The following is a 12871-nucleotide window of genomic DNA, read 5'->3' on the forward strand; positions in this document are numbered from 1 at the left end:
AAGGACACCAGTCACATTGGATTAGGGTACACCCTAACGTTCTCATTTTAACTTGATGACCTCTGTAAAGACCCCGTGTCCCAATGAGGTCACATTGTGAGGTGGTAAGGGTTAGGACTTCAACATAATCATTTTTGGCAGGAGGGTGAGGGGAGCCACATTTCGGCCCATACCAGCCGAGTGTGTGTGAGAACCATGGTAATGCTTATAGTTTGGGAGGTCAGCGGCGGTGTGGCCTGGCGGCCTGGCCACGCAGGGTGAGAGTGGAGATCAGAATGTTGCCCTGTGAGGCATGGGCCCCATGCCTGTCCTCAACCCCACTCTTCCCCTGGCACCTCGGCGTGCCATTGTTTATATTAGCATGGCCTTCGGGGAATCAGAAAGCAAGGAGGCCTCGGAATAAACGATGGGCCTCAGCCCCTGTCATTGGCAGCATGTTTGGGGTCTTAGCCCACTCCTAACTAACTCCCACCTCTTAACCTCAGCTGCCCTGTCTGTAAAGTGGGTATAATACTCAGGATTCCTGGGAGAGGTGAATGATGCCGCTTACAAGATGTGTTCACTACAGTGCCAGGCACAGAGCACATGCTCAATAAGTGGCTTATGGTTGTTGTTTGTATTCCTTATCCTAAATAAGCACCCTGATGGGAGTACTTTGTATGTGGTACACGGTGACAGTTATGTTCTTTTAGCTTCTGGTTCTGATAGAAGTGGTCAGCATGATCTCCTCTTTTGGTGTAGCACTTTATAAGTCAGTTATCCACTTGATCCTTAGAGCTTTGTGAGAAGAGGTAGATGGCATTATCCTCATTGTCCCAAAGGAGTAACTGAGGGCAGAGAGACCCTGGATCACGCCCACCCTGGTGGGCGAGTGGCAGCATTAGAAATGAGCTTCAGGTCTTTTCATGCTTTGTCTGGGTCCCTGTGGTAAAAAAAAAAAAAAAAAAAAAAAAAGGGTTGGGGGAGAGACAGCGAGGTGGGAAAAATGGATACTTTTAAATTTTATTTGTACAAAGCGGAAGAATTATTTTTTGAGTAGGAAATACGCTCACATGTCCAAAAATTCAGTCTTGTTCTCACCCTGAACTCTCTTCTTTTGACACTCGCATCCCCTGTGGATAATCCCTGTTGTTTCCTGTGTGCCCTTCCTGGATTTATCCCCCGCCTTCCACTGTTGCTTTATGCAGACACAAATACGCATATTTCTTTTCTTCTCTTTCTTATGTAATTGGTAGAATACTGTACTGTTCTGGGCCTAACTTTTTTTCCTCACTAAGTAATGTATGCTGGATATCCTTTTATGTCAGTGGGTAGAGAGCTTCATCATTTTCGTCACAAACTTTATTGAGGTATAGCACCTGCAGTGACACATACGTGTTCTTGAGGGTACAGCACGGTGAATTTGTACATAGATGTGCACCCACGCCACCATCACCTACAGCAGGATACAGCACTCCCAGCCATTACCGCCACCCAAAGCAACCATGGGTCTGCTTTCTAAATCTCCTGATTGGTTTTCCCTGCTTTTGATCTTTGTTTCTCTCTGATTTTTTTTCTTTTTTTAATTTTATTTCTTTTTGAGAGCACGCACGAGCTGGAGAGGGGCAGGGAGAAAGGAGTACAGAGGATCCGAAGCGTGCTCTGCACTGACAGCGGAGAGCCCGAAGCGGGGCTTGAACTCCGTGCACAATGAGATAATGACCTAAACTGAAGTCGGACGCTTAACCGATGGAGTCACTCAGGCATCCCCTCTCTGATTTTAAAAAACAGACCCATTGTTTATATCAGCACTTCTTTTTTTTTTTTTTTTTTTTTTATTTTTTGAGACAGAGACAGAGCATGGGCAGGGGAGGGACAGAGAGAGAGGGAGACACAGAATCCGAAGCAGGCTCCAGGCTCTGAGCTGTCAGCACAGAGCCTGACGTGGGACTTGAACTCACGAACCGTGAGATCATGACCTGAACCGAAGTCAGATGGTTAACCCACTGAGCCACCCAGGCGCCCCATATCAGCACTTCTTAAATGTTAGCATGTATCAGAATCACATGGAGGTGTCATTAAGCATGGAGTCCTGGGCCATCCCGAGTTTCTGATCCAGCAGGCCTGGGGTAGATCCACAACAGCCCGTGTTTCCAAGCCCGTAGGTGATGCCAGTGCTGTTGGTCCACAGCCACACTTTGCATAGCCCCAGTGTATTAGAACTATGGGCTATGTAACTTGCCCCTGATAGATGAAAACAACTTGGATTGCTTCCATTAGTTTATTGTTCAAAACAGTGCTGCCATGCATAACCTCATCACATGTCATTGTGAACGTGGCAGGTATTACCACAAGATAAATTCCCAGAAGTGGAGTCGCCACATCAAAGGGTTGATGCGCTTGTAATCTCAATAGGAATTGCCAAATTGCCCTTCCAAAGGGGTGGTCCATTTTGCACCCCCATCAGTGGTGTGTGAAGGAGAGATTGTTTCTCCACAGCCTCAGCGAGAGTATGTTGTCAAGCTGTGGATCTTTGCCAATGTGATGGGTATGAAATGGCAGCTCATTGGAGTTTTCATTTGCATTTCCTTTCTGTGTAAGGTGGAGCATCTTTTAAATCTTTTCTATAAATTGTTCGTATCCTTTGCCCATTTTTCTTTTGGATTTTTGATCTTTTTATTATCAAGTGTTTTACATATTAGCAAGCTTAGTCCTTTGTTTATGATCTGAATTATAAATATTTCCCCCTTAAATGATCATTTCCCTTTTGATTTTGCTTGTGGTGGTTTTTTTTTTTTTTTCATATCTGAGTTCTTTTAGAACATCACACTAACACGGAAACAGAGTTGGCCATAAGCACAGAAACTAACAGAAAGTACATCTTATAAACCCAGATGTGCAGGCATTAGGAAAGGAACCAGGAGCAAAGACGCAGCCAGGAGGGGCAGTGATGCTCTTTGAGCAACCAGTTTTTCACACAAAGGCCAGAAGTCTTGTTGGCAGGTGCCCAGACTCCAAGGATCTAAGAGGTGGATGGGATGGCTACAGACAGCCACCAACCAGCTCAAGTCATGGGAGGAGGGCCGAGACCGCACAGTAGTACCCGGACGGGATGGGAACATGTGAGGCAGACCAGAGAAGCTGCTTACAGGTGACACCAGAGGAAACAGGAATGTATCTCTTAGTCATAGGAAGCAAAGCAGGATGTCCATAAGAATGTTACTCCCATAAAGGGGCAGCTGCTGACTGAGGCTGTTGGTCAAAACAGCCAAGGCTGTTATTGATTACTCTAGCTTTCTTTTTAAACTGTGATCAGAGATCAGCCAAGCAGAAGCCACTTTGGATGAGGGCTGAGTAACTCGTCTACAGTTGGAAGATCGTTACTGAAGGTACTTTCTTCCAAAGCTAGAGTAATGCCTACAGAAGGGCATATCGACATACTCCATGGGGGTGTGTAGGAAGGGGACTCCCAGAATGTTGTTATTGGAAGGTTGTCAGGGGTCATGTTGCCTGGGGCTTACACACTGGTGGCCCATGGTCACCATGGCCCGGCAGGTCCATTGTTTCTGGTCAGTCTGGTGTTGGCCCATAAAGTGTTTTTTAAAATTTTGAATTTGTGCGCAGTATCTTTAAGTCAAGTGATTTCATGTAAAGATGTCTTTCTTTGCTTCTGGAATATCGAGAATCTGGACACACTGGGCTGTATCCCTCCCACGGCCTCCGTATCTGAGGAGCGACTTCCCCACTCCTTCGTCTCCCCCGGGGGACACACGCTGTGCAGTTTCCCACAGTTACCGACTCCCCTCCAGCGTGTCCCTGACAGTGAGACTACCTGTCAGTCACTGTGTGTTCCACTTTTAACTGTTCTTTTAGTAAGGTGGAGAAAGAAGAACGTGTCCCTCTCTCAAAGCAGAAATGTGAATGATAGACCAAGAAGGTGCGATGGTTGAAGGAAGTCAGTGGGAAGCATACTGTGGACGTGCAGATATTCCCTGGGTAACCAGCAGACCTCTGTGCCGAAAGGTTTTAGCTTACCACACCCAGACTGCTTTGCTCGTTTGGGTTACCCACCTGGTACCTGTCGGCATTTTGCTGCAACTCACAACCAGGGTGGCCTCCCTGGTCTAATAGCTCAGAGATGTGTTGCAAGTTACTTTTCAGAAAAAATTATACTAGGTTTCTGCCAAACCATTGCCAGCCTTTTTGAGAGCTCATGCAAGACGGGCAGTGCTTGAAGAGCAAGAACCCCAGCCTGGGTCCTGAGAGGGTTTGTATTAGAATTAGTGAGCAACCAAAAAAAAAAAGAAAAATCTGCCGGAAACAGGGATTTGTTTATAGCCTCCTGGAAGAATACTTTGTATTCACAAAGTATCCACCCAGCCTCCATGGCTCTGTGGAGAGCAGAAAGGGCCAAACCAGATCACTTGCCTGCTTTGATCAAAAGTAGGAAAGTAGCAGATAAGGGGAAAGCACCAGAGATCATGTGTATGAACCAGAGCATGTCTTCTCCGTATTTGTGGATGCTGCTACCCGTTATGATTGTAGGAGAAAGACCTCAAAGGAGCAGATTATCACCAGTAAGGATGTGGGGCAAGGGGAGGGTGTGAGTGGCTTGTGTTGACCCTGAGGTGGCATTGGGGGGCTGGGCTGGGGTACGGAAGCCCCTGGGAGACCTGAGGATGGCCGGTATCCCTTACCTCTCTCAACCCCGTGTTGTCAGCTGCTCTCCTTGCCCATTGAGAACCACTCCCTATGGCTGGCCCATCCCCCACCTCTATGTGGATGTGTCCTCTCCCCATCGCTGTGCCACTATCCGAGTGCAGGGCACCGACTGCACTGGGCGCTGTGCTCAGGTCCCTCAGAGCAAGGCTTCTGCTCCCTCTTATTCCCCCTCAACCTTCGGTCCACTTCAGAGCACTTCTCACATGTGGCCACTGGTGGTTTTTGTTGTTTTTTTTTTTAATTTAAATATATAGAAGATGAATTTGTGATCTTTACCATTTCTAAGTGTTCAGTAGCTGTTAAATGCATTCACATTGTCCTGCAAGGGATCTCCAGAATCCTATTCATCTTGCAAAACTGCAACTTTGTAGCTATTATACAGCAACGCCCCCATTCCCTCCACAGCTCCCACCTAGCATTCTGGTTTGTGCCTATGATTTTGACTACTTCTACCTTATAGGATGGAATCATCCAGTATGTCTTTTGTGATTGGCCTATTTCACTTAGTATGATATCCTGTAGGTTGATCTGTGCTGTAGCATGTGACAGGATTTCCTTCCTTTTTAAGGCTGAATAGTGTTCTGTTGTATGTGTATACCACATTTTGTTTATCCATCCGTCAATAGACATTGGGGTCGTTTCCACCTTTGGCTATTGTGAAAAATGCTGCTGTGAACATGGGTGTACAAATATTTCTTTGATATCCTGCTTTCAGTTGTTTTGAGTATATACTCAAAAGTGGAATTGCAGAATCACGTGGTGACTCCATTTTTAATTTTTTTAAAGGGAATATAGTTGACATACAATGTTGTAATAGTTTCTGGTGTGCAACAAGCATAGCGACTTGACATTACACTGTGCTCATCACCAAAAGTGTAGTTACTGTCTGTCACCATATGACATTATTACAGCATCACTGACTAGACTCCCTATACTGGACTTGTCATCTCCATGAGTTACTTTTAACTAGTAGTGTAGGCTTCTTAATCCCCTTCACTTATTTCACTCATCACCTACCCCCCACTGTCTGGCAACCAGCCATCTGTTCTCTCTATATAGGAGTCTGTTTCTGTTTTGTTTTTTACATGCCACATAGAAGTGAAATCATAAGGTATTTATATTTCTTGGACTTACTTTACTTAGCATAATACCCTGTAGGTCCATCCATGTTGTCTCGAATGGCAAGATCTCCTTCGTTTTTATGGCTGACTAATATCCCATTATATACATGTATATACCACATCTTCTTTATCAGTGGACACTTAGGTTGCTTCCATAATGTGGCTATTGTTAATAATGCTGCAGTAAACATAGGGGTGCATACATCTTTTCGAATGAGTGTTTTCATTTTATTTGGGTAAATACCCAGTAGTAGAATTGCTGGATTGTATGGTATTTCTATTTTTAATTTTTTTGGGGGAAACTCCGTACTGTTTTCCACAGTGGTTGGACTAATTTACATCCCCACCAACAGTGCACAGGGGTTCCCTATTCTCCACATTCTCACCAACGATTGTTATTTCTTGTCTGACTCTAGCCATTCTGACAGGTGTGAGGTGTTCTCTCATCGTAGTTTTGATTTGCATTTCCCAGATGATTAGTGATGTTGAACATGTTTTCATGTGTGTTGGCCATCTGTATGTCTTCTTTGGAAACCTGTCTATTCAGGTCTTGTGCTCATTTTTAATCAGATTATTATTGTGTGTGTGTTGACTTGTATAAATTCTTTATATATTTTGCATATTAACCCTTTATTAGATCACTTGCAAATAATCTCCTTCCAGTTTGTAGGTTGCCTTTTTGTTTTGTTGATGGTTTCCTTTGCTGTGCAAAACCTTTTTATTTTGGAGTAGGTCCAATAGTTTATTTTTGCTTTTGTTTCCCTTGCCTTAGGGGATATATCCAGAAAAATGTTGCTAAGGCTGATGTCCAAGAGATTACTGCCTATGTTTTTGTTTGTTTAGGAGTTTTTATGGCTTCAGATCTTACAGTTAGGTCTTTAATCCATTTTGAGCTTACTATTTTTAATTTTTTAGGAACTACCATACTGTTTTCCATAGTGACTACCATTTTACAGTGCATAAAAGTTCGAATTTATCTACGTCCTCATCAGCGCTTGTTATTTTCTGTTCTTTTTCATTTTTTTTTTAATTGTAGCCATTCTGATGGATGTGGGGTGGTTTCAATTTGTATTTCCCTAACAGTAATGATGGTGAGCACTTTGTCACATACATGTTGACCATTTGTACATCTCTTTTTTTTTTTTAAGTTTATTTATTTTTGAGAGGAGGGGGGAGGGGCAGAGAGAGGGGGGGACAGAGAATCAGAAGTAGGCTCTATGCTGACAGCAGCAAGCCTGATGTGGGGCTCAAACTCACGAATCGTGAAATCGTGACCTGAGCCGAAATTGGACGCTTAATCAAGTGCCTCTAGTTGTATGTCTTTTTTAGATAAATGTCTGTTCACATCCTTTGCCCATTTTTAATCTGGTTGTTTCAGTTTTTTGGTTGTTGCTGTGTTGTAGTTTTAGCCTCTGTAGTTTTTAAGTATGAGAATTTGGTGCATATCCACTAACCTCCAAGAGGGCAGGTCTATGCCCATCCTTCATGGTCTTCTCCCAGCACCCAGAATGGAGCTCTGCACATGGTTTATTTGTTGATGAAAAACATGCATGTGGCTCTCAACAGCGAAGGAACAAAAGAATGTATTAACTCATGCACTGATTCTTGTTTCAAGAGGGGTCTAAGGCTATGGTCACATCTCTTTGGAACCATGGTATTTGGGGGTGAAGAATAACAGGTGACCCTGAATAGGCCTTAAAGAAGATAACCCAAAGTCTTGACAGGTGTTATTTCACTACTGTTAGACTATACTTGAGTTTAAATCCCATTTTGCCTAGGGATGCTAGTCTTTCTTTAAAAAAATTTTTAATGTTTATTTTTGAGAGAGACAGGGTACAAGCAGGGGAGGGACAGAGAGAGGGAGACAGAGAATCCAAAGCAGGCTCCAGGCTCTGAGTGGTCAGCACAGAGCCTGACGCGGGGCTTGAACTCCTGGACTGTGAGACCATGACCTGAGCCGAAGTCGGACACTTAACCGACTGAGCCACCCAGGTGCCCATAACTCATGATGCTGGTCTTGATGGAACTCTGCATGTGTTCAGTTATTTTATAGTTTCAAAATATACTACAATTGAACTTGTCTCCTCTGGTCCTCCATTCTGAAGGAGGCTAGGAAAGTGTCATCGCAGCCATCCTCTTGCCTCTAGTGCCTTCTCCGCCGGCCAGTGCCTGACTCCCCCTCCCAGCCCTCAGCCCCTGGGTGGGCCAGTCCCCCTGTGTTGCCCGTTGTCTCACTGACAGCCCTCTCCGTCTCTCATCCTGCTTCAATTCAGGCCTCCATGCTTCCTTATTGTGGATCTGGAGGCAGCTCCCTGACTGGTGTCTTCACCTCCAGGCACGGCGCTGTTCACTCTGACAGAGTAAACTTTCCAAAACCCGTATTTCGTCATTTGCCTGTTGGATTTGAATTCTTCCATGTGTCCCATGTTGCCCCCAGGACAAAGCCCACCCCCTTTCACGCGGCGCCCAGGCACTCAACAGGCACTGCGGTCTCATTCCCTGCAGCCTGTGCAGACACTACCTCCTCAGCCTAGATGCCCCCCTCCCCCCCCCCCCCGTGCTTCTCCCCAAGTTCCGGTGTCCTCCTGTTCACCTTGACCTTCTGCCCACTGTGCCCACCCAGACGGGGTTGGGCCCTGGCCTGCCGGGGCCCGCTGGGGCGCTCTCTTTGCCTCTTGGCCCCACGTGCCTGTCTGTAGGGTAATTGTACGTTTACTTATCCGTCTCCTCACCGGTCTGTGTGCTCTGAAGTCCGGCCAGTATCCCTTATCTCCACACTCCGGCAGTTAGCCCAGTGCCCCTTACAGAGTAGGTTTTTGTGGAAAGGAGGAGGGAGAGGAAAAAGGCAAGTCTGTCTGATTCCAGAGTTCACGTGCTCGCTGCCCTCTCCCCCCTCAGTGCCGTGGACCATCCCGTTCTCTCCGTCCCGGGAGGCAGAGGGGATGGTTTGACTCCCAGCGTGACCCAGTCAGCTCTGCTTCGCTCCGTGGCCACCCCGAAACTCACCGGCCCTGGTCCACCTTCTGGTAAACGCATCCTGGCAGAGACAGATGACTCATGTGTGTGTGACTCGGCGTGAGCACAGCACAGCTGGAAAGGCAGCCAGCAAGTCTGCTTGGTGGAGCCAGGGGGGCGTTTACAGAGCAGCAGAGACCCAGCGCGGGTTCATGAGCCCTTGCAACCCTAACCTGCTAACTGGAACAAAAGTATAAATCCTCCTCTGTCCGTGGAGAACGAGGCCGCCACAGCAGGGCTATACAAGGCTTATTACATGTCTGGGATGCTGTCTAATTTATTACTATTAAATAATATTTTAATAGACTGCCATTTATGGCATGTTTGCCATGGGTGTAGGCACGGTGATAATCATGTTGATACAAATTATTTCATTTAATCCTCACACTAGCCCAACAACAGAAATAATAACAAATATACATATAGCACTTGCTATGTACTAGATATTGTTCTCTGCACTTTGCTTTGAAGCCGTCTGATTCTGAGGGAAACCTTACGATACAGGAACTGCTGTTACTCTCGTTTTACAGATGAGGAAACTGAGGCACAGAAAAGTCACATATAGAGGTGCCCCAAAGTCACATAGGTAATGAGTGAGCTGTGATATAAACTCGGGCTTCTGGGTCCACACTCCTAACCCCTACTCCATGCTTCCGTGCTGAAGACGACAGTTCCATCTTCCAGGGATGGAAATTGTGGCTCAGAGAGGTTGGTCATTTCTGTATAGTTGCACAGCCAGGGAGCGATCGAGATGGCTTGTCTCTTATCCTGGCTCCTAACCACTGCGCTCTCCTGCCCAGATGCAGGAGATGTAGTCATCACCGTTTGTGCTTGGTTCTCCTTAATCCTCCCCATTGGCACTTACCAAGGGCGACGCCCACGGGGTGGGTAGGATTCTAGGGAAAAAGGTTTCTTCCAAGTCTAGGGGTACGGCATGGCGCCTTCTGCTTCAGAGATCTCTTCAGTTTGGGGTCCCAGAGCATTTCCTCAGCCCGGGGATGCTGACATGGCTTTTCTTACCTCCACAGATAGTGAGACTGTGCACTACCACTATGGGCCGAAGGATCTGGTCACCATCTTGTTCTACGTCTTCATCACCATCATCTTGCATGCTGTGGTTCAGGAGTACATTTTAGATGTGAGTGACGCCGTCTGGATTCTGAGATCACAAGCTGGGGAGATGCGGTGGGCAGAAGGGCCTCGCCTTAGAGGACACTGCAGCTCTGTGCCCCTTTCCCTCCTAATCTGCATGCCCTGATTGGTCCTATTGACTGGACATCCATTGTGACACACTGTGGTTTCTGTCCCCTCTCACAGCCTTCTTAGTGCATGGGATGCAGCGTTTACTGCATGAGGGGACAGCTGCCCGAAATGGCAAGACACAGTGCTTATGGGTCTGTCATATGTAGCCTGATTGTGGGGTGTTTTCTTTACATCTAGGCTGAGGACCTCAATCTGGCCGCTTTCTCAACATGCTTGCCTTGAACTGAGTGCTCCATGCACACAGCAGGCTTACACTGAATGGCCTGAGCCATGGCCGCTTTAGACTGCTATCCTTTCAAGGGTAGAAAATGGGAGTTTGAAGCCACCCATTACGAATGCACCTGCATATATTAATATGCAGGATTCTCTTTATTCTTTAGAAAATCAGCAAACGGCTTCACCTCTCCAAGGTGAAACACAGCAAGTTCAACGAATCTGGACAGCTGGTCGTCTTTCATCTCAGCTCTGTGGTATGGTGCTTCTACGTGGTGGTGACGGTGAGTGGCCCCGGGGACCGCTGAAGCACAGGGCCTGGGCTTCCAGCAACACATCTCTTCTCAGATGGCTGATAAAATGACCATGAAAGGCTAAGCAGGGAAGGAAAAGAGTCAGGAGCAGTTTGTAAAAGCTTTGAGCAGTTTCTTGGAACTACTACTATTTTTGTATCCTCATGGTAGGAGAGAGGGGCCAGATGGTGTAGATGCTCTTTTAAAGCTGCAGAGAGCCCTCTTGTCCAAAAATAAACCCTTGTTATAGTTATTCTGTGATGCTATGATAATGGTACCATACCTCTACACAGCGCTGTATCATTTGACAGTGTCCTCCTACCAGTGCTATCCCATGAGATGAGTTGTTTGTTTATTCTGGTCCCCATGTTGATAGATTGATGGCATCCAAGATCAAATTTTGCAGTGTCCCCATGGTCATGTGGTTCTGAGGTGGCAAGGACCAGACTGGGACTTAGGAGTCTGGTTCCAAGTTCAGCACACTTTCTGTTTTACCACACTGGCCTCCTGCAAGCATCCCCTTGTCCGCACATCAAATCCTGTGAGAGTCAGTGCCATTCCCACAAATGCCTGGGGGACCAGACAATTTATCTACCTCTCCTTTCTACACAATAGGACTCTTATTTCAAGCAGCCTTTGATACACCAGAATTCCGTACTAGCAAGGAATGCGGACAGTCCTTTGGGGTTCGCTGTAACAAGACCTGGCCTGTGATGCCTGAAAGTGTTTAATTAGAAGCCCCCCACCCCCACGTGAAATAACTCCTGTCTGTAACTTGGTCCCTTTTTCTAGAGCTAGAGTCGTCCTGTGAGAAACACAGGCCTAGGGCTTGGAAAATTCAGCAACCCTGTGATCTCTAAGTTCCCTTCCCTGCCTTCTGCTGACCTCTCATTCCCTGCCTTCCGCTGACCTCTCACCCCCTTCCTCTTCCTTCAGTGACAGTGATGAACTTTCACATCCTAAGGAACTCTCTGCTTCCAGAGCTCAACGCTGAATTCACGTTCTGAGAGCAGGAGTCTGCATGTCCTTGTGTATATTGCTTGTATGTCTCTTATCCTTTAATCATGGAACTGTTTCCTAAACAGAACATTAGGAATTTTAAATGTAGGACCTGAGGCTTCTGTCCTCTTGAGCAGGACTGCCATGTTATACTGTCCCCAGAGGGAAAGATGTGCAGTGTGGCCCATATGAGGAGCGCCCCTTAATGTTGCACAGTGTGTGTCCAGGCCCCTTCAGGTCTAGGTAATGTTGCCTTTCAGACTTCTCCCAACCTCTCGGTGTTTGCCCGTGGAGTCCCTCTGTTGCTTTGAGGCTGAATGGCCTCAGGGTCTTTCAGAAGAAACATTGCCTCATCTCTGAATCACTTCTACCCCTCCTACTTCAGCCCCAGATATTCTCCTGGAGCTGTGACACATTTAGACCAGATTCTGGAGGCCAAAAGCCACGTTATGTGACGTCTCTTCCAGTGCGTTAAATGCTCAACTGCTCTTTGTTTCCCTCAGGCCTTCAGGGGCTTAAAAATGATGCTCATTAGTCTGACAGCATGTAGCACTTTACTTGGGGAAGCTCCTGACAGGCCTTTATTATGGTGACAGCCAGTTCCCCACTCAACATCTTCAGTAGAAATTGGGGGCCATGCGGACCCTGGAAAGCTCCAGTGACCCCCAACTCCTAAAAGCACCATGCAGCTCCTGGTCCTCCTCTACTCCCACTGTACCATCCTGCAGGGAATAAAGATGATTGAAGAAGAAGGGAGGGTAGTTTTGTAAAAGTGAGAAATAGCTAAGTGTTTCTTAAATCCTATTTTTCTGTTAGGATGAAATCTTCCTTGATTCTTGTCTTCCACTGTCTGCAGTCAGTTCATCAGCAGGTCCTGCGAACCCCACCTGCAGAGCTCATTGAGGTTCTATCCATGCTGTAGCCTGGCCCACCAGTTTCCACAGGGGAGATTTTGGCCCCTGGGGACATGGGGCTGGAGGGTGGAGCCCAGGAGTGCTGCTGAATGTCCTGCACTGCACGGGACAGCCCCCACCACCGAGAATTACCCAGCCCCAGATGTTGGTAGTGCCAAGGTTGGGAAGTCCTACTCCACAGTCCAAACCACCATTATCTCTTGCCTGGACCACTGACCATTGTCCTTCTAGTTGGAGACGTTTCCTCTCTCGTAGCCTCCCTCCACAATCCGTTTTCTTCTGCTTAGCCAGACAGGTCTTTTTAGAACATAAATGAAGTCCTGCACCCTTGTGTAAAAGCCCCTGTCCCTCT

At 46.8% G+C, this 12871-nt stretch overlaps 1 protein-coding gene across 1 annotated transcript in view; it reads left to right on the top strand.

Moving 5' to 3' along the window:
• Positions 1-12871, top strand: part of TRAM2 (translocation associated membrane protein 2) — an 81374-nt gene that overhangs the window by 51912 nt on the left and 16591 nt on the right. The window contains exons 3-4 of the mRNA XM_047102429.1: positions 9866-9975; positions 10481-10597. Of these exons, the coding sequence (XP_046958385.1) occupies positions 9866-9975; positions 10481-10597 (227 nt within the window). The remainder of the gene's footprint in view (positions 1-9865; positions 9976-10480; positions 10598-12871) is intronic.

Source organism: Lynx rufus, unplaced genomic scaffold (genome assembly GCF_022079265.1).
Source record: "Lynx rufus isolate CCGP_SWC_20201006 ecotype Redwood Valley unplaced genomic scaffold, mLynRuf1.p SCAF_6, whole genome shotgun sequence".
Lineage (NCBI taxonomy): Eukaryota > Metazoa > Chordata > Mammalia > Carnivora > Felidae > Lynx > Lynx rufus.